Raw genomic sequence first — 27,649 nt, forward strand, 5'->3', positions numbered from 1 at the left:
CAGTGACCTTTCGGTTACTAGTCCAGTACCTTAACCGCTAGACTACAACTGCCCTGTGCGGCCGTGTGCAGCCGTTTTTAATTTAAATCATTTTAAGTCTTATTAGGATTAAACATATTAAAGATATTGATTTTTTTTAAGTTGATGGTATAAATGATAATGATTAATTGTATTTATTTATTAGGATTTTAACGTCATGTTTTACACTTTGGTTACATTCATGACCGAAACGGTAGTTACTCATTACACAAGATTCATCAGTTCACAAGACAATTTTCTATCTCCAATTCACCTCACTTGCATGTTTTTGGACTGTGGGAGAAAACCGGAGCTCCCGTAAGAAACCCACGCAGACTTGGAGAGAACATGCAAACTCCACACAGAAAGGACCTGGACCTCCCCACCCGGGGATCAAACCCAGGGCCTTCTTGCTGTGAGGTGACAGTGCTACCCATTGAGCCACTGTGCCACCCATAATGATCAATTGACTGATGCCATTTTTACTGACAGAACCTCAATCTTTTGCTTTGTTGGTATTAACTGATCTTAATTACTTACTAGGACATTTCTAACTCAACATGAATGATTTTAATACACCTAGTAGATCCAGAAGTATGTTAAGGAAAAAAGGTATTAAACTACCTTTATTTTTATTATTTAATATATAATGAATTCAGAAAGTATTCAGACCTGTTGACTTTGTGTACACTTTGAATTGTGAATTTAATTTTGAATTGTTATAATAGCTATCTTCACTCATCAATTTACACACATCAATCACCTATAATAACAGAATGAAAACATGTTTTTCAATCATTTGTAGAAGCCCCTTTTAAATGTATCTCCACAAGCTCATCTGGATTTGGGCATGGTAGACGTATGTAAATTGCCATCTTCAGTTCTCTTTTCAAATGTTCAATAGAGGTAAGTCTGGGCTTTGGCTGGGCCACTCAGGGACATTTACAGACTTTCCCCAAATCCAGTACAGTGTTAATTTGGCTGCTAAAGGTTAAATTGTCAAACCACAATGTCTTTTGTCTTTTTGTACTTAAATATAAGGGGCAGTATACTGTATGCTTCTTTGCTAAACCCAAATGTAAACATTGGTGGTTGGGAGGTGTTCAGTAGCTGACGGGCATGCTGTACTGTTAGAGTTCTTTTTCAAGAATAAATAGGTACATTTCTGGGGCTTTGACGGGAAAATATGAACCATTTTGTTTGGTTAATTTTTGGGGAGCCTTTATATATATATATATGACAGCATTCTAGAAACAGAATATACAGATTATATTGTACACTGATTAAATAAGAAATGTCAATTTATTCTATATTATTTAAAATAAAAATAAAACTGTACAGTACCTAGCAGCGCCTGTTGCTGTATTATCAGCAACAGCTTCAGCACTTGGCTCCTGCAATCAGACAATACACATACAAGCTTAATACTTCTGCAATAAACACACACTATTTACTGTTTTGTAATAAAAGTGTATAGATGTAATGAATAGTTATTGTTTGTAAACTATGGTCAGTAAATAATGTATTTATTGCGTTATTTAGGTGTAGCTTACTGTAGATAAAGCTCCAGGATCTTGACCTCCCACAGCCGCCGCCTCAGATGACTCCTTTGATACAGAAGACCACATCATTGTATTAATGGTGAGCCATTTATAACAGAAATGCAATGTAATGAGATAATATTTAATTATAGCACACAATCACCTATGATCTATGTACTTCATGCATTAACTTCAAACAAAGAATATAACAAGTAACATCCTATATACTTGGATCAATATAATTAAAACAAAACACAACAAAAAAGAAAGGACATGTTAATCCTTTAGAATAAATAGGATAAACTAGCCTGAAATGCTAACATACTTATCCAACATACATTTCAAATACTAGAATTAATTCTCCTTTTGTTACTCAATTAGTTAGCTAAATGTTTAACCCTCATTTATCTGAAAACTTGGCATCAAAGTCAAGCATCAAAGTCACAAAGTTTCTAAAGGAAAACAATGTCATTATCTAAGAAAAGAGCTGATTAAAAGATTGTTAAAGTACATCAGACTGAAAAGAGTTCATAAAGCTTTAGGACTCCACCAAACCACATTGGGAGCCACAAAGCGGAGAAAACCTCAAGGGCTTACTGACAACTTATCCTGGGAGTCACAGAGATTTCCATAAAACATTTGTATAATTTAAAGGAAATTAGAACTGTACATGTCAGCAGTGGTTATAACATAAAAACCCACTCACTCACTTTCTTAAGCGCTTATCCAATCAGGGTCGTGGGGGGAGTGCTGGAGCCTATCCCAGCTTTTCAATGGGTGCAAGGCACACAGTAACACCCTGGATGAGACGCCAGTCCATCGCAGGGCAGACACACATACACACACCCATTCACCTATAGGGCAATTCAGTGTCTCCAATTAACCTGACTGCATGTTTTTGGACTGTGGGAGGAAACTGAAGCTCCCGGAGGAAACCCTTGCAGACACAGGGAGAACATGCAAACTCCGCACAGATAGGACCCGGACCACCCCGCCTGGGGATCGAACCCAGGACCTTCTTGCTGTGAGGCGACAGTGCTACCCACCGTGCAGTGCAGCCCACTAGAAATGATAACAATATTAATAAAAAATGAATCTCTCTTTCATTTTCACTATGCCTGTGGTGTATTTAAACAACCACTTCATTTCTGATTGCATGTTTCATTATAAAACTCCAATCAGTGCTTTAATAAGTCTGATTCTGCTCTATTAATGGTCAGTTTCTTACCAGTGTGTATTCCAGCAATTATACATGCACTGTAGTCTCTGATGCAATTCATGCCAAATGTTGGTCTAAAAATGTCCTAATAATCCTAGAAAATACTTTTTGTTGATGTTTGCTAACAGCACACAAACAATCCCATTTACAATAATCTGCAGTAATTGGGTTGTTGAGATGACAGTTTCCAAGCACAGTTGGTATTCTTTGCTTAGTACATCAGCCTTTATTTTCAGGATTTCCAGAACTTCCTTGTCTAGCTGTTGTTGTAAATTACCATCATTTATCCTTACCAAGCGCTCTTGAACATTTTGGAGGTCCTGCTTGACCTGACGCAGCAGCAGGCATAATTTGTTGTGGATGACGTGAAGTTTCTCTGTGGCATCAGATCCGTCCTCCGAGCTGGATTCAGGGAGCAGCTGTGAGGCAATCTCCTGCAGAGAGAGTACTTTCCTCTGCCTGGTCTTCAACTCATCCTTCAGCCCCTACCAGCAGGGCAAGCAGTAAAAGGTCATTATTTATTTATTAGGATTTTAACGTCATGTTTTACACTTTGGTTACATTCATGACAGAAACGGTAGTTACTCATTACACAAGATTCATCAGTTCAAAAGTTTAATCTCAAACACAGTCATGGACAGTTTTGTATCTCCAATTCACCTCACTTGCATGTCTTTGGACTGTGGGTGGAAACTGGAGGAAACCCATGCGGACACGGGGAGAACATGCAAACTCCACACAGAAAGGACACTGACCAGCACACCTGGGGATCAAACCCAGGATCTTTTTGCTGTGAGGCGACAGTGCTACCCACAGAGCCACTGTGCCGCCCGTAAAGCAAGTCATTAGGCAAAGTCAATAAAGCAAAATGTTTAATTTAAAAAATCATCAAAGGAAACATACTGTATATTCCATCTTATTATACCAGAGTAATGGAAAATGCTCGTTTCTGATTGGATGATCAGTGCGCATTTATTTCTTGTTCATTTCTTGTTTATTTCAATTCATTCAGTTGTAAATGCAATTTAAAACAGTCAGTCCATCTACTGGCATGTTTTGGCAGATGAAAGAAACCTGGAGTACTGGGGGAAACCCAAGCAGGAAATGTACATCCTAAACTTCTAGCTTCCTAGGACTGTGATAATGTGTGGATCGTATATTACATGCTTTTCTACCATGTTAAATCTTAGTTTAATCACAGTTATAAATCAATTGCTATTTGTGTAAACATCAGTCTTATTCTGTACAAATTGCACACAGTTGGGGGGGTGGGGGGATGTGGAACAACACTTAGACAGTTGGATCTGCAGCAATTGGGATTTAAAAGAGGATAAATTGATAAGATCAAAAGAGCTTGGAAAACCCCACAGTGATTAACAAACTGAAACACAATAACATTATTATTTTTTAAATAAAGTCTATTAGTCAAGACGTGTCATGGCCAATCTTTGCTTCTGCTCTAAAGCTATATATAATGCAAAGACCATTTTCTCAACATGTATGTATGTATTTGCCTAGAAGACTTTGTTTACCTTCACTCAGTAATAATGGTGGATATAATATCAAAAGGTACCGGATGATATTTTCCTTTATCTGTCTACTACTAATAATGGTGATTAGTTCTAAATGGCAATAAAACCACCACTAATAAAAACACAGAAAAGATAAAAGGTTATTTAAGTTCTGAGTCTTACCTGCAGTGCAGTTCTGTGCTCCTGCAGCACGGAGGGCTGTACAGATGGATCATGGATATTAACGATGAATCTCCTGCTCTCGGCATGGGCCAGCCACAACAAGAGAGAGTGCAACGTCTCATGGAACTCCTAAAAGGAAAAAACATTAAATATATAAAAAGGTTTTATGTGAAAATCCTGTACATATTTAATCCTGGATTAAAGAAAAGCATTTACTCCTAGAGTGGTTGACACTCCACTACTCCACTACAAACTTTTAAATAAGTTCATTATAGGCAAAGCAAGACAAAGCATGTCTTACAATCTGATCCAAAAAGTCTGCTCTTACTTACTTTAACCTCAATAAGAATAGCAGAAAAAGCAATACTAAATAAAAAATAAATAAAAGCAAGTAGCATGGTGTATAAAACATGCTATTTTTTTCTTAAAACAGTATGTTTTAACATAATCAATGGTGCAACTGGTAGAACAGGTGCCCAGAGCAACAGTGGCCTCACTTCTGGTCAGTGTCTGTGAGGAGTTTGGCATGTGTTCCCTTTGTCTGTAGGGGTTTCCTGCAGTTACTCCTGTTCCACTCTGTTCCACATTTGTAATACATTTCTGGGAGGTGTTTTTCTAGGACTGGGAAATGAACAGAAAACATTGTACCTAAAACTCAGTTCTAATACTCTAAACTGAGTGAGTGGGGGAAGCAGTGAGTGAGGTAAGGAGGGAAGGAGGAAATAAATGGAAATAAATAAGCCTGTTATGTTCCTGCGATGGATTTGTTCCTGGTTTGGAGTATTTTGAGGAATTTCGGAAGAATTTGTGGTTATGCATATCAACCTAGATCTTAACATAATGTGTTTGAAACCAGGGTAGAACTGCACAGACCAGCTCTATTCTCTCTATAGCTTTTTATACACTCTATAGCTTTTATTGGTAATTTTATATTTGTACACATCGCTTTGATCTTTATAAGAGAAATGCCAATGTACTTACACATTTTAAATGTACAGTGTATCACAAAAGTGAGTACACCCCTCACATTTCTGCAAATATTTTATTATATCATTTCATGGGACAACACTATAGAAATAAAACTTGGATATAACTTAGAGTAGTCAGTGTACAACTTGTATAGCAGTGTAGATTTACTGTCTTCTGAAAATAACTCAACACACAGCCATTAATGTCTAAATAGCTGGCAACATAAGTGAATACACCCCACAGTGAACATGTCCAAATTGTGCCCAAAGTGTCAATATTTTGTGTGACCACCATTATTATCCAGCACTGCCTTAACCCTCCTGGGCATGGAATTCACCAGAGCTGCACAGGTTGCTACTGGAATCCTCTTCCACTCCTCCATGATGACATCACGGAGCTGGTGGATGTTAGACACCTTGAACTCCTCCACCTTCCACTTGAGGATGCGCCACAGGTGCTCAATTGGGTTTAGTCCATCACCTTTACCTTCAGCTTCCTCAGCAAGGCAGTTGTCATCTTGGAGGTTGTGTTTGGGGTCGTTATCCTGTTGGAAAACTGCCATGAGGCCCAGTTTTCGAAGGGAGGGGATCATGCTCTGTTTCAGAATGTCACAGTACATGTTGGAATTCATGTTTCCCTCAATGAACTGCAGCTCCCCAGTGCCAGCAACACTCATGCAGCCCAAGACCATGATGCTACCACCACCATGCTTGACTGTAGGCAAGATACAGTTGTCTTGGTACTTCTCACCAGGGCGCCGCCACACATGCTGGACACCATCTGAGCCAAACAAGTTTATCTTGGTCTCGTCAGACCACAGGGCATTCCAGTAATCCATGTTCTTGGACTGCTTGTCTTCAGCAAACTGTTTGCGGGCTTTCTTGTGCGTCAGCTTCCTTCTGGGATGACGACCATGCAGACCGAGTTGATGCAGTGTGCGGCGTATGGTCTGAGCACTGACAGGCTGACCTCCCACGTCTTCAACCTCTGCAGCAATGCTGGCAGCACTCATGTGTCTATTTTTTAAAGCCAACCTCTGGATATGACGCCGAACACGTGGACTCAACTTCTTTGGTCGACCCTGGCGAAGCCTGTTCCGAGTGGAACCTGTCCTGGAAAACCGCTGTATGACCTTGGCCACCATGCTGTAGCTCAGTTTCAGGGTGTTAGCAATCTTCTTATAGCCCAGGCCATCTTTGTGGAGAGCAACAATTCTATTTATCACATCCTCAGAGAGTTCTTTGCCATGAGGTGCCATGTTGAATATCCAGTGGCCAGTATGAGAGAATTGTACCCAAAACACCAAATTTAACAGCCCTGCTCCCCATTTACACCTGGGACCTTGACACATGACACCAGGGAGGGACAACGACACATTTGGGCACAATTTGGACATGTTCACTGTGGGGTGTACTCACTTATGTTGCCAGCTATTTAGACATTAATGGCTGTGTGTTGAGTTATTTTCAGAAGACAGTAAATCTACACTGCTATACAAGCTGTACACTGACTACTCTAAGTTATATCCAAGTTTCATGTCTATAGTGTTGTCCCATGAAAAGATATAATGAAATATTTGCAGAAATGTGAGGGGTGTACTCACTTTTGTGATACACTGTATATGGATGGATTTCAGCAATTACCTTGAACGCTTCTAAAGGTGGAATTTCAAATGCAAGAAAGAGTACGCAATAAATAGAATGAGATTAGTTAGTAGGAGTAATATTCATTTTTTTGAATGGAAGAATAAGTAGTTAGGTTAAATGCCAAAGTAATACATCATAAGAACCTCACCCCACTTCACAGAGACTAACAAATCCTAATGGATCACAGCTAATCTCTACATTTTGGGCATAATCTTAGCCACTCACCTGGCAGTGCATAAGTGATTTCCTTAGACTGTCCTCCCACCCTTCTAGGCTTGTGCAGGCATCTGTCCAGCTTTGGTTCATGCCTGCCAATCCTTCCTGCAGCTGCTGCACATCTGGACTTGCCTCTTGCTGCAACTCCCGCCCGCCCAAATTCAGGCTCAACATCAGTGTTTTATAGCAAGCAAAGTCCTTCTGCATTTCCTGTGGATATAGAGAACAATAGTGTAAACAATTTACATGAAAATACCATAGATAGGCCTGGCATCCCTACATTAAGTGTTGCTTAAATACCTGTAGTTTTATTCCTATTTATTTAAGTTTTCCCCTTTTTATTTAATAATACAACAACAATCAAACAGATTCTGCCCCTTCCTTCAATGTTTTTAGTAAAGCTATACCGCCAACATATATGAATGTATAAAATGTAACTTCTTGCCCTTGAATATTACTGGCAACTACTGTTTTTTTCAGCTGAAAAGCCCCTGAAATGGAAGATCCACAGATTGTTAATGACCAGAAACACCTTAAAGTTTAACCAGTCTATTACTTTCATTGTAATCATTGTCTATTAACTTTGCTGTAAAGCTATAAAACTCAATGAAAACTAAAGATGTTACTATTTAAATAGACATGGTTGTCAAATTAGTGTCAAGATTCAGTTTGACAAAGGGATTTCCTTGACATTTGATTCATTTTTAAATATGATGCTCTAAGGTGAGTCACAACTGAGTTAATGTCGGTATTCATTCATCTATATAAATAAATAAAATTTAAATACACATATTCATTTATCACAGTCGCTTTGTGAGTCTCTTTGTGAGAATAATGTACATCCCTGAGCAGCGCTATTTTTAATGTGTTCATACCTTGAGCTGTTTGACCCTGTCCTCTATGATCTTGATGCTAACACTTGATGTCTCTGCTTCTCGGAGTCTCTCAAGTTCAGGGGTGACTTTAGCCAGCCAACGGGTGATGTTCTGAAGGTCAAATCTCAGCTGTTTGGGGTCACTGCTGTGACAGTGCTCTTTGTTGACTGTGCGCGCCTGCAGAAGCTCCCAGCGCTCGATCACTCCTGCAGAAAATATTGATTGAGGTATCATTGATTGAGGTATCATTAAACCAAAGTACTATAGCACTATATCATGTGAAATGCATGTTCTAGCATAGACGCCGAAAGTAGAAGTAGACAGTGAAGTAAAAAAACTGAATGAAAATATGAAATATGAAAACTAATATAAAGCATAAAGAGAATCACATTCACGTAATAAATCAGCATGCAACTTGCTGTGTCAGCCTGCACACAGAGCAGAGGAGAGCTGTTGTGTTTCAAATAACATCCTACATACTTAATAGCCAGGCCAATGGTTCAAGCATTTTGTTTCCAGCTCTCCAGCTTGCCGGGTAAGCGGAGTTCTTGTTGCTCTATGTGCTGTCTGATAGAGCAAGGTTTGTAAATTATACTAATAAATTACATGGCGAACTATAGTATACATTCTGTAAAACAGTCCTGAGACTAATGCTTTCATTACGTTGTTTTTAATTATTTAATTTATATTATTTTGTTGACAGTTTGTTTATTTGGACCTTTATACTAATGCCCTGATCATGCACAGTTTTAACCTTTATTATTTTACAGCCCAGCAGGTCCAAACCCAAATGTTGTTGCAATCTTTCAAACAGCATGGCTGGGTCATGGGGGGATCTCCAGACATGTTTATATGTAGACCATTGGTGCTGATCCATACAAATGACATCTATGGAGGTGTGTCCTTCCTGCAGCTATTTGTATACTGCCTTCTGGTAACTTTTTGGAATTTCTGTTAATGGGCGTAAATTTTTTATTGGATGAATTAAGGTTAAACATACTGAATTTTCTGCTCCCTACATGTCTTTAATATTTATTATTTATTTAACTGGCATTAAGAATTCTTATTTTATCATTGGCAGGTATTTCAATTGTGTACTGATTAAATATATGTTTAGGAAGCATATTACTTAAACAGCAGTTTGGCCAATCAAGCGTATTTGCACTTAAACCAAAAATAACCAAGTTGCCAGATTTTAGACAGCGTGTTGCATTCACAATTCAAATTGGGGTGTTGTGCAGTTTCTAGAAAGTTCTGTGGCCTAAAAGCACTATGTTTTTGTTTATGCATTTTCTACCCCTTTTTCTCCCTTTTAGCGCGTCCAATTGCCCGATTGCGTCATGCTTCCTCTCCACCAATGCCGATCCCTGCTCTGATTGAAAAGAAAAGCTGCTCAGCGCTGTGTACGGAGAGACACAACCTGAGAGCACTCTTTTCTCATCTCTGTGCAGGCGCCATCAATCAGCCAGCAGAGGTCGTAATTGCACCAGTCATGAGAGAGAGACCCCATCCGGCTTAGTCCCACCCATATCTACACAACAGGCCAATCGTTGTTCATGTGGCCGCTCAGCCTAGCCGACAGGCAGAGCTGAGATTCGATACAATGTATTCGAGATCCCAGCTCTGGTTCCAGTGAGTGTTTTTACCGCTGCGCCACCTGAGCGGCCCTAAAAGCACTATGATCCAAAAGATGTTTTCAGACCAAACTGTAATGCACTTGCACCATAAACGTTCTGCACAAATTTGATATAACATCCCTTTCTGGAAGCTTCAAAACACAGAACATCAAAATGCATTTAGGAAATGAGACAATGCTGACGCAAATGCTGTTTATAATTTTGTTGATAATATAAACAATAAAAGCTTGTAAAGTGTTATTGGTTCAACAACCAATATTGTTTTTTCTGGTCAAGCAATCAGCAAGGTTTGTTCATAAGACATGTTTTGGATTAAACTCCTCTGGTGTCTGACTAGAGTTTGGAACAATTGCGGGCATGATAACTCTTGATTACAGCCTTTCAATGCAAAGTTACTCAATGACCTACTGCAAATGTTTAATGTCATTTAGCAGCTAGCTGGCCTAGCTAGAACATCATCATGAGTAACTGAATTGTGAAGAACAAGTATGCAAATAGGTTTTGAATTTAATGTGGATTTGGGGAAAGTGACTTACCTGTCTGGTGATCTGAAGCTGCAAGGCCAGTGAGACCTTGGTCATCCAACTGTTCATCATCATTCAGAAACAGAGAGACCCTTTTTACACTCCTAATGCTGCTACTGCACTCGGACATGAGTTCAACCTATACCAGGTTACACAGAGAGCCACAATTAAGCAAATGGTCTGCAAATAGGATATTCAGATAAATGCTAAATAGCTGTTCTTTCTTTACAAGGTACACCTACAGTTTATCTAAACTCATTTGCCATTTTATCATCCTCTTACCATGAAGGTGTACTGTGTAGTTACAGTTACAATCTGTATCACATATGTTGCTATACCTGCACCAAACATAATACCATGCCATTATACTGTCAGTATTACTGATGTACTGAAAATCATTCAGCAGAACAATTAGTTTATACTGAGTGCAGTATGTAGTATACAGTATATACTAAGTGTAGTATGCAGTATACAGTATATACTAAGTGCAGTATGCAGTTTATACTAAGTGTATTATGCAGTATGCAGTATATACTGAGTGCAATACGTAGTTTACAGTATATACTGGGTGCAGTATACAGTATATACTGAGTGCATTATAAAGCATACAGTACATACTGAGTGAAGTATGCAGTATACAGTATATACTGAGTGCATTATAAAGTATACAGTATATACTGAGTGCAGTATGCAGTATACAGTATATACTGAGTGCAGTATGCAGTATACAGTATATACTGAGTGTATTATAAAGTATACAGTATATACTGAGTGTAGTATGCAGTATACAGTATATACTGAGTGTATTATAAAGTATACAGTATATACTGAGTGTAGTATACAGTATATACTGAGTGCAATATAAAGTATACAGTACATACTGAGTGTAGTATGCAATATACAGTATATACTGAGTGCATTATAAAGTATACAGTATATACTGAGTGTAGTATGCAGTATACAGTATATACTGAGTGTATTATAAAGTATACAGTATATACTGAGTGTAGTATGCAGTATACAGTATATACTGAGTGTATTATAAAGTATACAGTATATACTGAGTGTAGTATACAGTATATACTGAGTGCATTATAAAGTATACAGTATATACTGAGTGTAGTATACAGTATATACTGAGTGCATTATAAAGTATACAGTATATACTGAGTGCAGTATGCAGTATACAGTATATACTGAGTGCATTATAAAGTATACAGTATATACTGAGTGTAGTATACAGTATATACTGAGTGCAGTATGCAGTATACAGTATATATTAAGTAAAGTATGCAGTATACAGTATATATTGAGTGCAGTATGCAATATGTAGTACACAGTTCCAAACACAACTATTGCCTTCAAGCATCTCAAAATTACTTAGTTTAAATAATGTATTTATTAAATTAAAAGTAGGAGCCTGAATTGCAGGAGCATCACGAGCTACATCTACATCTGAAGAGAACATGAATTCTTGAAAGCAGAACAGGTAATTGCTTAATACAAGAGAGAAAATTATCTGTTTAATTACAGACACATTTATGACATTCTGCACCAACATGTTGCAAAACATCTTTTGGCACTAAATGACACTCATGACATCTTATTATTGTTACTTTTAATTAAGATGGAGCAATAATTACTACTGTTTTGTGCTTTTGCCTCTGTGTGTGCTTTTTTGTAGTTACACTCATCATTAGCACAGACATTCATAATAAATCATTCATTATGATTCATATGATTATACATTTTAATTCTTGTGAAGAATTTGCCTTGCAAACATGCCCATAAATACTAAAATAATAAAGTAATGTAAGTCCTGTTCCACTTTCTAACATAATAATAACATCCATCATAATGGCAATTATTTTGCTAAAATAAAATTTAAATAGCTAACATGAATGTAATGTATATTAAAATTAAACGTCTATTAATGTGCTGTGGTATTAAACTATGGTTTTGGATCTGTCAGCAGATTCATTTACACTACAGGTTAATTTACATTTATGGCATTTAGCAGATGTTTTTATCCAAAGTGACTTAATTGTGCCCAAATACAGTTCAATAAATTAAGGGTTAGGGGCCTTGCTTAAGAGCCCAACAGTGACAACCTGGCAGTGGTGGGGCTTGAATCAGCAACCTCCTGATTAGTAGTTTAGTACCTTAACCACTGAGCTACCACTGCCACTCTATTCATATGTACATATGTAGTTTTTGCTTCTAATAAAGCAATACTAAACATGCCCACATTTTGTATGTGTGTTCTTACATAGCCTTGTTTATAGGGTGTGCTGGCATCTGCAGGTCTGGGCTGCAAGTTAAAGGTGACCCCCTCTGCTGCAGCCTGGGAGTGCCAGTTCTGACCCGCCAACACATCCCGTCCTGGAACTGAGTACGAGAGGTGAGACAGAAAGGTTAAAAAAAGAATTCATGAACCCAATGGAAAACAATAATACATGCTGTAGGTGTACTAGCTCTTCATTCCCGAGATGAAAATGTGTTAGTATTGTCCGCGTTATCTCAGCACAAGTATCTGCACTGTGCCATGCAGCAGCTGTGGACTGGAAGGACATGCGGTTATAGTGAGTCGGCTGTGTAAGAGGGGAGAGTCTAACCTCTCCATGCCCTCTCCTCCTTTCTCTCTGATGAGCAAGAGAACTCTCAGCCCCCCCTTCCTTCTTTACACTGAGTCAAAGTTTTTATGCTCCGAGTACTGAGCCAGCTGGGCCAGGGGAGGATAGGAAGAAGCTTTGATTCATGACAGAAAGAAAGACAGGTGAGGGTCGGAGGGAATACCAAAACAGTATAGAAAGGGGGAGCAGCAAAGGAGCTGAAGAGAAGCCAATGATCAGAATGTGGAGAACAAAGGGAAGAAATAGGGAGTGCATGGCATGCCCAGTTAAACATACAACCAAAGGTGCTCATGCCTACCCAAGGTCATATTCGAAGACCGCCGTGTAATGTTTAGAAATGCCTTAGGGCTCTCTGTGACTACACCTAAAAGTAGAAGATGGTTTTAGCCTATGTGAAGAAGCTTACCTGTAGCACTGCTGAAGAAGCTGGCATCATCATCCTCATCATGTGAGGAAGAACCACCCACATCCCCAGTGTGGTCCCATTCCAGAGGGATAGATTCGACGCTGAGCGGGGTCTCCCGGCCTGAGAATTCCTGTGGAGGAACCAAGAGGGACGTGGTGGCCTGACTGGATAATTTTTCCTGGCTCAGTTCTGTTACATCAGATGTTTCCATCACTGCAGAATCATCACTGATAGAGATATCTGGATTCTCCTGTAAAAAATAAAGTTGGCTTTACATTCTGGCAGCTCTCAGTAAGATGAATTTTCAAAATAAACAATCTGGTCTTTAATCAGGTTCTGTAAAAGATGGAAAAAAAATGTGGACCACAACCAGCCCAAGTGCTTTTCCACTGAAGTAACAGAATGTTTTTGGAAAACTAGAGTAACTTAGCTATGGTAAATAAGAACTACATGTTTTCTGTTTAAGTTCCTGTCTTGTCAATACTGTAAAATGGCCGCTCAGGTGGCACAGCGGTAAAAAGACGCGCTGCAACCAGGGCTGGATTCTGAGTACGTGGTATCGAATCCAGCTTTGCTTCACCGGTTCGAAGCTGAGTGGCTGTATGGGCAACGATTGGCCGGTTGCTCATATGGGGGGGTGGGACAAAGAACCGGATGTGGGTCTCTCTCTGTCAGAATGCGATTACGTTCTCTGCCGGCTGTTTAGAGGCGCTTGCACAAGAGATGAGGGAGAGTGCCCTTAGGATGTGTCTCTCTGCATGCAACACTAGGTGGCGCCAAACTCATCAATGTGTGGGTGACAAAGATGAATCTGGCTGCTGCTCATGTTTCGGAGGGGATATGGGTTAGCTTCGATCTCCTCTGTCAGGGCAGGGTTTGGCATAGACAGAGGAAGCACGATGCAAATTGAACAATTGGATGCGCTAAAGGGGGAGAAAAAAGGGGAAAAAATAAAATAAAATAAAATAAATAAATAAATAAATAAATAAATACTGTAAAATGTAGCATTTTTGACTAATTCTATTGATAAGTTATTGCTAATTTTCCCCTCCCCCTCATATCTCGAGTCTCCTTGACAGTTTCCAACTTGAAACCAGCCAACGTCTCTGGTTTCACTGGGCAGCACATAGCAGAAGGGGCACTAACTACCCTATTCTATATACATACAGAAACTCAAGATGTCAGAAAATACAACAATACTATTTTTAAGTTTTTAAAAATGTAGAGTTCAAAGTTTGGCCACATATGCTTGTGTTTGGCAAACTGGCTTCAGAACAGTCATATAGAAAGACTTGGCTTTAATAACTGCTTATTTGATAAGGGTCATGATGGATATGCAGCCTATCCTGGAATACTAAATACAATCATTTACAACACCTGCCCATGAGCTTGCTGGGTATCCCATTTTAAAAACAAATGGTATTAAAATAGAGTGACCTGTGTGTGATATTTTTAGCTATAACAACAGCCAGCCTTCTAATAAGGCTTCACACAAGACTTTGAAGTATGTCTGGGGGAATTTGTGCCCAATTAGTTAAAAGAGCATTTGTATGGCTGGACAATGAGGTTAGTCAAAAAAGCCTCAATTAATGTTCCAGTTCATTTCCACTGGTCGTTCCATCAATTCCATTTCAAGCCAGTGGAGTTTCTTTAAACCAAGCTTTTCAGCATGTCTTTATGTCCCAGTATTTTTGTCCATATAGTGTAAGTTAAGGTAAATGAAGATCAATATATTAGAGTGTAACGTACAGACTGAGAGCTGGTAAGGCGCTGGTGGAAGCAGCCCACTCGGCTGAACACTTTCTGGCAGTACGAGTGCAGTTCCTGCAGCTCGCCCTCTATTGATGCTGCATCCAGTGGAGTGCTTTTCTGGATCAGATCGTCGCCAAACACAAGCAGAGCGTCTATCTTATTCGTGTTCTGAGTGATTTCCTTTTTAAGACCCTATAAACACAAAGAGTAATCACTTGTAAAATATTTACAGCTGTATAATGCAGTATAGGAGTAATTTATGTTTTAGCCTAATGTGTGATTAAATTCTCTAGAAGTAAATACTCACTTGGAGCTTGCTGAGCTTGTGATGGACATCACCCTCTGATAAATGCTCCACATTGGTAAGCTGCAGTTCCATTTTAGTTAGCCAGAACATCAGGCTCTCCCTTGTACTCTCAAACTCCTCTCTCTGAGCTACAAAGTGCTGCAAGATAAGTCTCTATTAAGCATTCCCATACAGCAACCCATTTACCATCAAGAGATTTTTCAACCTCAGAAAAGCCATTGACATTAATTGCCAAGAAAGCAATTCTTTATACTTAACACCACTAAATGGCCAGGTAATAAAGTCATATGATCTCACTTATCCCACAGACTTACCTTCAGTTGACTAAGTATGGCTGCCACTCTCTTGTTTAAATGGTCCCAGCGCTCGTTGCTGCAGTGCACCTTGGTCCGGAGCTCCTTCGCTGAATCAGTGAGGTTTTCACGAGCCAATCTTCTGTACTGGTTATTAATATTCTCTAGCTGGGTTAGCTTATCGTGTACGTCTCTCTGGAATGCCTTAAAAAAAAACAATGTACTACGATAAGTTCCAAATGCACATTAATTAGTACAAGAATATCAGTAAACAGGTTTGGTATAACGGAGCACTTCCGAGGCTAGATAGTATACACAAATACACTGAGTTAATGGTTCATTAAAAAAGTAAAAATGTGACAAATATAATACTAAATGTAAAATAATATCTATTATTATTAGGGATGTCCCGATCCGATCTCAAAGATCGGAATCGGGGCCGATCAAGGCAATTTTTAACTGATCGGTATCGGCTTTACTAATGCCGATCGTAATCCCGATCTTTTGTTTTAGGTCAGCATGTCCGCTGTGTGGAAATACTTTAAATTGGAAAGTGAAACGAGTCCAACAGCGAAGTGTAATGTCTGCAATGCGAGCGTTTCACGAGGCGGTAGGAGCAGAGCTGCGTTCATTACTGTAGAATTTTACTATTTATATGGTGTGTGAGTCAAGGATCACTCCGGTTTACAAAACAATAACTGTTAATCCGAGTATGAAAACTTCAGGACCATAACATACAGCTTTTACGAGTTTACGTGTTACAAGACTGAACGACATCTCAGTATCGGGCACTCTGATTGGCTTAGTTATGTAACCGAGCGTCGGCGTGATGCACTTGCTTAATAAAGAAATAAATACACGGTACATTTACTTTATTAACTTCTTCTGTTACGGTACCGAATAGCAAACAGCTAGAGCCAAGCACGCTATTCCATGCACTATGGAAGCCCCAAAGGGTCAAAACACACTCACTTCGCATAGAAACGTCCATCAAACCATTGTCACAATACAAGCACTTTAAGAACTGGCTTTCCTTCATAACAAAAGAGTGACTTTCCATTTTATTTTGGTATTCAGGTTTTACTGTAATGCTGTTAAGTAACTTATTTGGTTTTTTTTTTATATTTCCATTTTATTTTTAAGCTGCTACACCACTTGTGAGTGGAGATTTCTGTTCATTTTTAGTGTATCACTGCATTAAACAGAATTATGTTCTTTGAATGTAAAGTTCAAAGTGAAACTGTAATTATCTCACTCATTTTGAGTGTTCTAGTTTTACTACTACAATGCTGCACTAAGTTTGTTTACTTTTATTTTGTAAAAATAAAAGAACATTAAGCAATAGCTTGGATGCAGGCAATTTTTTTCCTACAGCACTGCAGAGCTATTCAGTTGTTAAACATATACATTGGATTAATTTGAATAACTGTAATGTACTTGAAGTGTGCACTGTGTGAACAGTATTATCTAGTTCTTATCTAGACAATATCTAGAAAATACAAGTATCGGTTTGAGACTCAGTATCGGATCGGGATCAAAATTAATGATCGGGATCGGGAACGAGAACAAAAAAATGTGATCGGGACAGCCCTAATTATTATGAAACAAACTGTTATTATGCATCTTAATATGCAGCGGTTAGTATACATGAATTAATAAAAATAGAGTGACCTTTATGTGACATTTTCAGCTATAACACAGCCACTCTTCTGAAAAAGCTTCTCACAAAACTTTGAATGATGTCTTGTAAATGTTAATGTTAAGAAAGCCTTAATTGATGTTCTATTTCATTCTAAAGCTGTTCAGTAGGGCTCTGTGCAGGCCAGTGGGACAGGGGCACAGACATGCTGGAACAGGAAAGGGCCTTTCATAAACCATTGCTTCAAAGTTGGAAGCATATAAATTCCTATATATAACTGATTTATTACACCTTAGCAACTGTTGTGGTTGAACCACATGAATTTCAGAATTAAAAGGGGTGTCCAAATACTTTTGTCCATATAGTGTAAATGAAAGAAAGTTGTCAGTTGTTGGCCAAAGGTGTGTAAATAATACACAACCAGCTGTATCAATACAAATACAGTATTGAGTAAAATGAACTGAAAAGAAATGCCATACAAAAAGTGACCCCATCCAAAAAAAGTTACCAAATTAGCCATCTGTCCCAGTGGATGATTCAAAGGATCTATAATTGAGGTTATTATTTAAATTTCATTAACTTGTTGTAAGTTTATCTGAAAGCCAGGGCTTAATGCCGGGTCACAGCTGTATTGGAGTAAAGTGGCTGGGAACTGATTCCAAACACCGCAGGAATTACAGCCAGCATTTGTTAACCAGCACAAATCGGCACCCAGGTGGTGCAGCGGGATATTCCGCTAGCACACCAGCACCGAGACTCTGAACTCCCCTGTTCAAAATTTGGTGTTGCCACTGGTCGGCTGGGCACCATCTGGTGGGTATAATTGGCAGTGCCTGCAGCAGATACTTATTGGCCACTGTATCTGCAGGGTGGGGGCCGGACTATGTGTGGGTGGGTGGGTCTTCATACGCTGTGTAAGGACCCTGATTGGCGGAAGAGACGCCTGTGCAAAATGCAGGGGCGAGAAGAGGAGGGCTGTACACGTGTCGGAAGAGGCATGTACAGCGACGTGCTCTCCTCAGATGCAATCAGGTATCCCTCAGAAGCGAAAGACAAATTGAGTGCGCTAAATCAGGAGGAAAATGGGGAGAAAATGCATATAAAAAAACCCCCAGCACAAATCAATATCTGCATGTCCTAAACATTTTGAAGTTTACTTTAAGAGACCTACACAATTAAACAAATTGGCTCCTCAGCTTAGCACTTTTTTTACTGGAATGAAGATAACTGACAAACTTTGTCATTATTTGTTACTATAAAAACAATATAGCACAGAATTAAATACCAAAGGTTCACCTGTTATTGCTCTTTAAAACTAATTCTGATCTGTCAGTTCTGAACAATTTAACAGTGGTGTGATAAAAGCTTGTAATGGCTCACTGTGGAATTCTAAATGTAATGGAAAAGTGTCCGGCAGAGACTAATGGTGGCATAAAAACTTTGGTATTAAATCAGATTTGACATTTAGAATTTCCATTCAGCTGTAAATGTGATTTGACTGACATTTAACATGCTATCATTAGAATTTCAGTTTTAGGCATAACTCATTACATTGAGTTAGCTCGGTTATTGTATTAATGTCCCTGGTAAATATTGAAATTATTAGTACTATTGAAATCAAAAGTAATACATCACAATACAACTGGTATTGGTATTGTATCGAAATAAAGAGAATACCACATATCACAGCTCGTTTGGAAGCTGGGGTCAGAGCACAGGGTCTGCCATTGTACAACACCCCTGAAGCCGAGAGGGTCAAAAGCCTTGCTCAAGGACTCGACAGTGGCTTTCCATTGATAGCCCACATCTCTAACCTATAGGCTACTACTGTTTTGTAATAGCTTTCATGGTTTATCCAGAAGTCCATCTGTTGATTGCTTATCTTGTACGAACGCAACAATGGGATTGAAACATACCTCGAATCTTTTGAGCTCGTCCTTGGCAAAAGTGTAGGAGAGATCAGATGGCTCAGGTTGAGCAGCAGTGTGCTCGGTTTGATTCAGCCAGTCTTCAAAGCGTTCATAGTCGTCCTGAAACTTACACCACAGCCGCCATGTCTCATCAATCCTGAGGAGAAAGATTGTTCACAATGTTATTATTATGTAGAAAATATAGGTTTGTATATACACACCAATTGTGAAAATGTGTATAAACAATGGATCCATCTACATGTATAGAATATGATAAACAATGGATAGATAATCTATAGCTAATATGAAAAGAATAATTATTAAAATCTAAAAGTTTAGGTCCTACCTGATCTTTCTCTCCAGAGACAGGGAGCAGATGTTTCTCCAGCGCCGGTCCAGGCTATGAGTGGTCAGCTGAATGGAATCATTTTCACGGTCACTGCTGCATGTGTCCTCATCATGAAGCAACATTTCACAGAGTGTGAGGACAGATGTCACACCTTCAGTGTGCTGCTCGATATCCTTCTGCAGCTCCTGATCACAAACACACGTCCAAACAGACACGTTTTGGAATTCAACTTTATACGTAAGCATAATTTTTAAGTGTTTTTATTTGATGATTAGTGCTTGCCTGCTGCTCTTTCAGTCGCTTCTGGATCTCATCTCCATTGCAGATGCTGTAGTGTATAGGTTTGGTCAATTCAGCCTCGATGCGGGACAGCCAGATTCGCAAGTTAATCATGTTCTTATCTAACTGCTGCACAGCAGTCTGAGTCTCCTTCAGCTTCTTTACCCTGAACAGAGAAAGCTAAAGGTAACACACGTGTACAAGCAAAGTCTTTGAAGAACTCCAATTTTTTGCTAGTTATAACTTTCAGTTCAATTTCATTTTGTATTTGTATGATCTGTGTAAATCTTATTTATTTAAAGTATCCTCCAGGCCACCCAAAAGAGGATGGGTCCCTGCTGAGTCTGGTTCCTCTCAAGGTTTCTTCCTGTAACTTTAAGGGAGTTTTTCCTTGCCACTGTCGCCCTCGGCTTGCTCAGTAGGGGTTTTTGGTCTGTTGGTCCTGGATTAAATGCTAGTCAGGCTCTTTGGTCCACCATAAGTGTCTAACCTCACCTTGACTAAATGTACTATATTCATTTTATCTAAAGCGACTCACATTCTAAGCAATTGAGGGTTAAGGGCCATGCTCAAGAGCCCAACAGTGGCAAGTGGTGTTTGAACCACCGACTTTCTGATTATTGGTCGAGTACCTTAACCACTAGGCTAGAGCAGCCCTACTGAATGTACTATAGGATACATTAAGTACACAGGGTAAATTACATTATAGGGTACATTTAGTAAATTATAGGGTAATTTTAAATTGTACTTGAGTGGAACTGCATCATAACCTAATTAATCAACAGCATTAACCATGTTTACTGAATAAATAAATAAATAAATAAATGCACATCTCATACATTTTCAGAAATTACAGGACATTCTTGTTACTGCGGTGGTACCTTTAGTGTGTGCCTTGCGCCCACTGAAAAGCTGGGATAGGCTCCAGCACCCCCCCCCCCCCCCCCGCAACCCTGATTGGATAAGCGATTAAGACAGTGAGTGAGTGATTACTAAGAAGGTGGCCAGCCCCATTTGAAACAGTCACTTTTTGTCTTATAGCCTGAAATCTAGACTCATAAAAGTGCATAAAAGAGCATCAAACAACTGCAGTGGGGCAATCCAAAAATCGTCCTGTTGTTTCAACTACTATCAAATTTGCTCTCAGTTTCTGGTGGATAATACAGTCACAGTCTCACCTTCAGCAAACACCTCCTACTTTCACAAGTACCCTTATGCAATAGCACATAAACAGACAATAGCACAGGTATGGTACGGGTTTGGATAGTTCTGGATTTGAATGTGTATTGTACTGTATGGCACCGTTCAATGGTAAAGGGGCTTTACTGTACAAGCTTCTTGGTGTGGGGTAAATGGAACTTCAACCATGCCTCTCCTTTCCCTCATCCTCCTAAAAGCTTTGATCTCGCCTGTGAAGCCCAAGGAGTCTACCCATTCCTCAAATTGCTCCATGGCAACACGCGACCGCTCAAACAAGTAACCATAGTTACGCTTCATTTCAGACACAGAACACAACAGTTCATGCGGTTCAAAAGTTAGATTTTGAATTTTACTTGAGTGAAACTGCATCATACATATAAATAAATAAATACACGTCTCTTACGATTTCAAAAATTACAAGACCAAAATTAACCTTTCCTCTACTGTGGTACCTTCAGTTTGTGTCTTTTTATATTGAAAAGTACAAAAAAAATGTTACAATACAATAATGTAGTATGCCTTAAAATGCAAACAATACACCGATCAGGCATAACATTATGACCACCTACCTAATATTGTGTTGGTCCCCCTTTTGCTGCCAAAACAGCCCTGACCCGTCAAGGCATGGACCCCTGAAGGTGTGCTGTGGTATCTGGCACCAAGATGTTAACAGCAGATCCTTAAACTCTTGTTTGTCCAGCATATCCCACAGATGGTCGATTGGACTGAGATTTGGGGAATTTGGAGGCCAAGTCAACATATGCTGTAATAATTAGGTGTGCCGGAGTCTAAAGCTACTGTCTGTAAAGACATTTGATTCTTAACGATTTCACATTGTAACTACATCTTCTGTTGTTTTACCCCGAGGTGGTTCTGATGGAAACCTATTCACCCTCTCGAGGTTAAAGACTGCAATTAGAGACTGCAGTGCCAACAATGCTGCTCCTACTAGATGGAATGGGAACCTGGCATGTTTGCACCAAAAATGTCCAGAACTTACAACAGACTGGACTAAATAATGAAGAACTCCAATTATTTTTTGCCAGTTATGACTTTCAGTTCAATTTAATTTTGTGTTTGTATGATTTGTGTAAATCCTGTTTATTTAAAGTATCCTCCAGGCCACCCAAGGAGGATGGGTCCCTGCTGAGTCTGGTTCCTTTCAAGGTTTCACCCTGTAATTATAAGGGAGTTTTTCCTTGCCACTATCGCCCTCGGCTTGCTCAATAGGGGTTTTTGGTCTGTTGGTCCTAGATTAAAAAGCTCTATATAAATATAAATAAATTTCACTTGACTTGACTTCATTGTTGTGCTCCTCAAACCATTCCTGAACCATTTTTGCTTTGTGGCAGGGCAAATTTTCAAAAATGATCAGTCCTTCGATTTAGTACTGTGTAGAGCCACTTTTTGTTTTAATAACAGCCATCAGTATGTTTGAATCTGTCCACACCATCTTTGCACACCCAGATTGGGGAATATTTGCCCATTTTTGTTGGCAGAATTGGTCGAGTTTAGTCAAAAATAATGGTGCACAGTCAAATGCTATTTTAAGGTCCAGCCACAGTTTTCGGATTTAGGTCAGGGCTCTGATTTGGCGTGACTTGGTTCGGGGTGAAAAAAAAACAGTAATCTGCCATAATCTGCATGCTACAAAAGTAATTAGGAAATAAAGTAAAATATCTAGCTTACCAAAAGGTCACAAACTTCAAGTTTTTGTACTCCTGCCCTTCAGATATTTACTCTACTCTCAGAATAACATAAACTCCTGTTCTGATTAAGGTTGCCAAGTATAGCCTGAAGATTCCGGATTAAAATCGGTTTAATTATCTAAACACCAAGTTTTTAAGTGATCCCATAACATTTATTCAAAGCAAACTTACAGTTGAGGCAATACACAATACAAGCAATTAAGGATTAGAAGCCTTGCTCAAGAGCCCATCACTGGCAACCTGGCAGCCTTGGACCAGCAACCTTTGGATTACTAATCCAATACCATAACCACTGAACAACCACTGCCCTAATGACTTCCACTAACATAGATGTTAAACATAGTTACTGGGTGCTGATAGCTGCTGGGTGCTTCATGGGGATTATTTCAGTTTGCAACAGTCAAAAGCCACACCTCTCATTATTAATGAGATTTACTTCAACAGCCTCTTGACTGTACATCCCTTTTGGGACTACTACACAGCGGAGTCTACACTGTCCAGTCCACCTGACCCCATTGTGTCATACAGCTAATGTGAAATCATAGAGCACTCCTCCTCTTTCCCAAGGCCCACATAAACACACATACAAAAGATTGAGGTTGCACGTGTGACGAGGATTGACATCCTAACCGCCATATGGCAAAGCCAGAGTGTCCAAAGCAACTCAAGGTTGGCTAAATCCTCCTGTCTCAACTACTAGCACCATCTGGCTGTCTCCGTCCACGTCATGGATTTAGGAAATACAATTTGTTTACTTAAGCCTCACTGAGTCTGCTATTTGTGTTAAATGAACCTGACATCTAATAACACACAGAAGCTTACAGGTATGGCTGCACAGAACCTAGAACAGCAAGCAAATTAAGAATGATAAAGCAAAACAAACCATTTGCTAGAGTCTTATACAAAAGATTACATTCCCTCAGTGGAAAAAACAAACTTAAATAAAACATTTTTCTGCATTTTTTACATTTTTTTTTGCAAGATTAAATTAAATGTGGGTGCGCCAGTGGCACAGCCGTAAATTATGCCAGCCTTATACCAATAGGATCCAGTGACTGAATCCCCAGTATTGCAATCAGCCAGTTGGGCATTTACACACAAACATGATTGGCATATCATGGAATTTCATGCCAAGGATTGGCGTCATGTCTGGGTTGGAAACCAGACCCACTGTGAACCTAACCTTTTTCTTACAGTTAAGAATCTGGTAACTTATTTTTACATAAAAAATAATATGAATTTGAACCAGAGGTGTCCAAACTTTCACATTAAGAAAAAAATGTGGAAGTATTAAAGAGTATTAAAGGCATTTTTATGCTAAATAGATAGACATTACAGTGGGTAAAAAAGTCAATACTGGGGCATAAAGTATTAAAAATCTAAAAAAGAATTATTAATCTTTAAACTCTTGTGGACAAGAGGTGCAAAATCCAATTATCTTCATGTCAAATTCTGATGAATGCTGGTAAAAGTACAAACCACTCTTTTCTGTGAAGCAGGGTTGGGAAGACTAATACACAAAGAGCCAGTGTGGCTACAGGTGGTCATCCACAATGAACAGAAGTTTCATCTGACTCCACTGGTTACTCAGTTACAGACTGGGGCTAATTTAATTGAGGTGGATTCTGGAAGGGTTCCCACTGGTTGAAGTAAAAATCAGAAGCCACAATTATTATTTGAATAAAGGTTCCCATCCACACTGCCAATTAGGGCTGAGTTGTATGATGGTACATTCGGTATACCATGTTTGATTCCTCATACCGTATGGATTTTATATACAGCCATACCGTAGCACAGTTAATACAACAGCTGTAGGCTTCAATAGGCAGCAAATCATAGCATATTCGTCTATACACAGTCGAGAAAGAAGCTTTCAGAGTTATAATTAAAACAGTGGAATCCAGGTATGTCTTAACGGGGTGAAAATACGTCCACTTTTCAAAACAGACCTGTGAGAGCTAAGGGTTATACAATACTTAAATATAAGTTTCATGCGTACTGTTTCAATCATATATTGTGTCATTTTATGGGGCCAAGCAAAGCTTATAATACTCATTCCAGGTATGTTTTACATTATATACATTATATACTTTTTTTTATTTTCTATGTCGTTGTGACAGTAAAATCAGCCACAGACATATAAAAAGTTCCAGTCATACAAAATAAAACATACCGTGAAACCGTCAGAATCTTAAAAAACACTGTGCTACAAATGTTTGGTCATACCGCCCAGCACTACTGTAAATGTAGCCAAAGTAGTTGCTAAGCTAAATTGAAAGAATTGATTCTTTAAGCACTGATATTTTACCTTAAATAAAGGCCCGGATTCAGCTTTAATTTGCGTAGATAATTAATGACTATGGAAAACGATATCATTCAAATAAACAAATACATTTTATTAATAATTTAATTTATTTAGAAAGTAAAACTGGAAATACAGGTTGATACCAATAATATTAATTTTATTTAAAATTAAAAAAATGTGTGTAGGGTACAAATATGACCGGGCACTCTCAAGAACTTTATGCATAAACCAACTTAGATTATTCATTTGGTGGGTAAGAAACTCTGCACAGGCGCCATCAATCAGCCAGCAGAGGTCATAATTGAATCAGCTATGAGGAACCCGGTCCGGCTTTTTCCACCCTACAAACAACAGCCAATCGTTGTTCATGTAGCTTCCCAGCCCAGCTCAGAGCGGTAGAGAGAACAGAGTGGCGACACTCCCATAGGGAACCGTTGGAAAGGGGGCGGGACATATTTTCTGCGCAGCTTCCGGGTTGTGGAGCTCTGTATAGTTCCAAACATCCCATAGAGCCCCATTCATTTCCACTACTTATCAAACATTTTTAGCTGTTTGTTGCTTTGTTTTAAACAAAATAATGAATTTGATGTCATTAATATACTTAATACTGTTATTGTTTAGCATTTGCTCAGCACTAAATGTTACATGTTTATCTTAATTAATAGGTATAACTGAATTTAGCTTAGTCAGCTAAGCTAAATTATTGACACGAGTCTTTTCACCTAAAATTGATTAATTAAAAGTTGATTAATCAAGAGTCTTGTTACAGAAATGATAATAAAACATCAGAGCCATAATAAATCATGCTACTTTTACTTTCATACTTAAGTACATTTGAAGGTAAATTTAGTTTAGTACTTTAGTGGAGGTATTTTTACTTTTACTACTACTTTTACTGGAGTAATATGTTACCTTGGATATCTCTACTTCAACTCAACTACATGGTTTGTGTACCTTGTCCACCACATACATTAGACAAAATGAACTAGTGCATATTAATTATGAATTAATTCATGTATTACATGTAGGAATAAATTATTACTTACTCATGAAATAGATGAATGAATGCTATGTCATGTACATGCACTATAATGTTACAGGTACGGTAGTGTATTTATGAACCTGTTCATTCAGTGCAGGTAAACCTTATGAATCCAGCCACATGGCTTAGTGTTTAACCAAAATGATTATTATTATGAATCCTCAGGAAAGTGAAGGGAGATTAGTTTATGTAAAAAACAAAACATCAAAAACTGTTTAAACTACTTAATGATATCGCATTATGTAATGTATGCTAATATAATGTACTGTGTTAACAAGAACGACCTATTAAGTCATTATAAACATCAATTCTCCACTTTATATACCAAATTGACATTAAAGCAGATGCAGTAAATGTAAAGGCAGTTGAAAATACCCAGAAATTGTACAAATGTTTATTATTTACTGTTTAATATTTCACTCACTGCTGCCTGTCCCATATGAGAACATGACAGCGCCGGGTTTGTTTGGAACTATTGGAGGGTTACATGAACCACGTGACCGCGTGGCGGCGAGATCAAGGAGTGTCGCAACTCTCTCTATCTACGGCTCTGGCCCAGCTGTATGGCAGAGCTGAGATTCGATACGATGTATTTGAAAACACAGCTCTGGTGTGCTAGCGTATTTTACCACTGTGCCACCTGAGCGACGTTTTAAATACTTTTAAATATTATTTAAAAATATTCATAAATTAAATGTATTTCCTTAAATGTTAAAATCATTTGGTTACAGTTGCAAAAATCTTTGATTTTAAGTACACAACATTACATTTTTTGACTACGCGAAATAAATGTAAAACTTTTAGCGTTGTTAGCTTTGAGCTTGTTTATTATGTTTAATGTTCTTTATTTTCCTGTTACCTATTTTTAAAGATATGGTTACCACAAGCTTAGTGTTAGAGAGCAGTTGACTTTTCACCTATTGTGCACAGTGACAGATTTATAACTATAATGTTGTACATTTAATTTCATGCCCTGCTTAAGTATCTCAGTAAAGCATGGACTCTAAAGGGGAAGGAAAAAGTCAAAAACAATGAAATGTTGCTTTAGATACGCTTGTTTCTGATGAGAATATTAAAAAGACTAAAACACACTTGTTCTCCAATAGTGCCTGTTTTTCTCACCTGGTCTCAATATGCTCAAACAGGTGCTGCCAACGGTCATTGACATCTTGCAATGCGTTGTGGATCTTGGCCTCTTTGGCACGGTCACTGGCTAACAGCAGCTGCTCCCCCAACTGCTTAAGGTGGCTCTTATTCTCACTGAAGAGGTTAATCTCCTCCATGCAGTCCTGATGAAACACAAACGAAAAGTTCCAGACACATTGGGAAATATCCTCTAACGTTTTAAACACCTGAATCAAAGCCTGGCACTAACAACACTTCATTCTGGTCCAGGCTGAGCAGCTGTTTAAACTTTGTTCAAGGTGCCTCTTAGGCTAGTGCTTGGTCCTTCGTTTAAATTTGGAGAGGGAAAGACTCCCATTGA

The 27,649-nt window shown here is 38.7% G+C and overlaps 1 protein-coding gene across 8 annotated transcripts in view; it reads right to left on the reverse strand.

Annotated features, from left to right (window-relative positions):
* The window catches only part of LOC134320690 (mucin-3B), a 140,309-nt gene that overhangs the window by 1,287 nt on the left and 111,373 nt on the right, over positions 1-27,649 (reverse strand). For all 8 annotated transcript variants that reach the window (XM_063002227.1, XM_063002223.1, XM_063002226.1 and 5 more), the window contains 16 exons: positions 27,286-27,452; positions 19,911-20,073; positions 19,626-19,813; positions 19,286-19,436; positions 15,752-15,934; positions 15,438-15,575; positions 15,128-15,322; positions 13,379-13,628; positions 12,609-12,727; positions 10,352-10,478; positions 8,179-8,384; positions 7,313-7,513; positions 4,473-4,601; positions 3,072-3,263; positions 1,572-1,625; positions 1,363-1,412 (listed from right to left, as the gene is read on the reverse strand). In XM_063002227.1, coding sequence (XP_062858297.1) covers positions 1,363-1,412; positions 1,572-1,625; positions 3,072-3,263; positions 4,473-4,601; positions 7,313-7,513; positions 8,179-8,384; positions 10,352-10,478; positions 12,609-12,727; positions 13,379-13,628; positions 15,128-15,322; positions 15,438-15,575; positions 15,752-15,934; positions 19,286-19,436; positions 19,626-19,813; positions 19,911-20,073; positions 27,286-27,452 — 2,513 coding nt within the window. The remainder of the gene's footprint in view (positions 1-1,362; positions 1,413-1,571; positions 1,626-3,071; positions 3,264-4,472; positions 4,602-7,312; positions 7,514-8,178; positions 8,385-10,351; positions 10,479-12,608; positions 12,728-13,378; positions 13,629-15,127; positions 15,323-15,437; positions 15,576-15,751; positions 15,935-19,285; positions 19,437-19,625; positions 19,814-19,910; positions 20,074-27,285; positions 27,453-27,649) is intronic.

Source organism: Trichomycterus rosablanca, chromosome 9 (genome assembly GCF_030014385.1).
Source record: "Trichomycterus rosablanca isolate fTriRos1 chromosome 9, fTriRos1.hap1, whole genome shotgun sequence".
Lineage (NCBI taxonomy): Eukaryota > Metazoa > Chordata > Actinopteri > Siluriformes > Trichomycteridae > Trichomycterus > Trichomycterus rosablanca.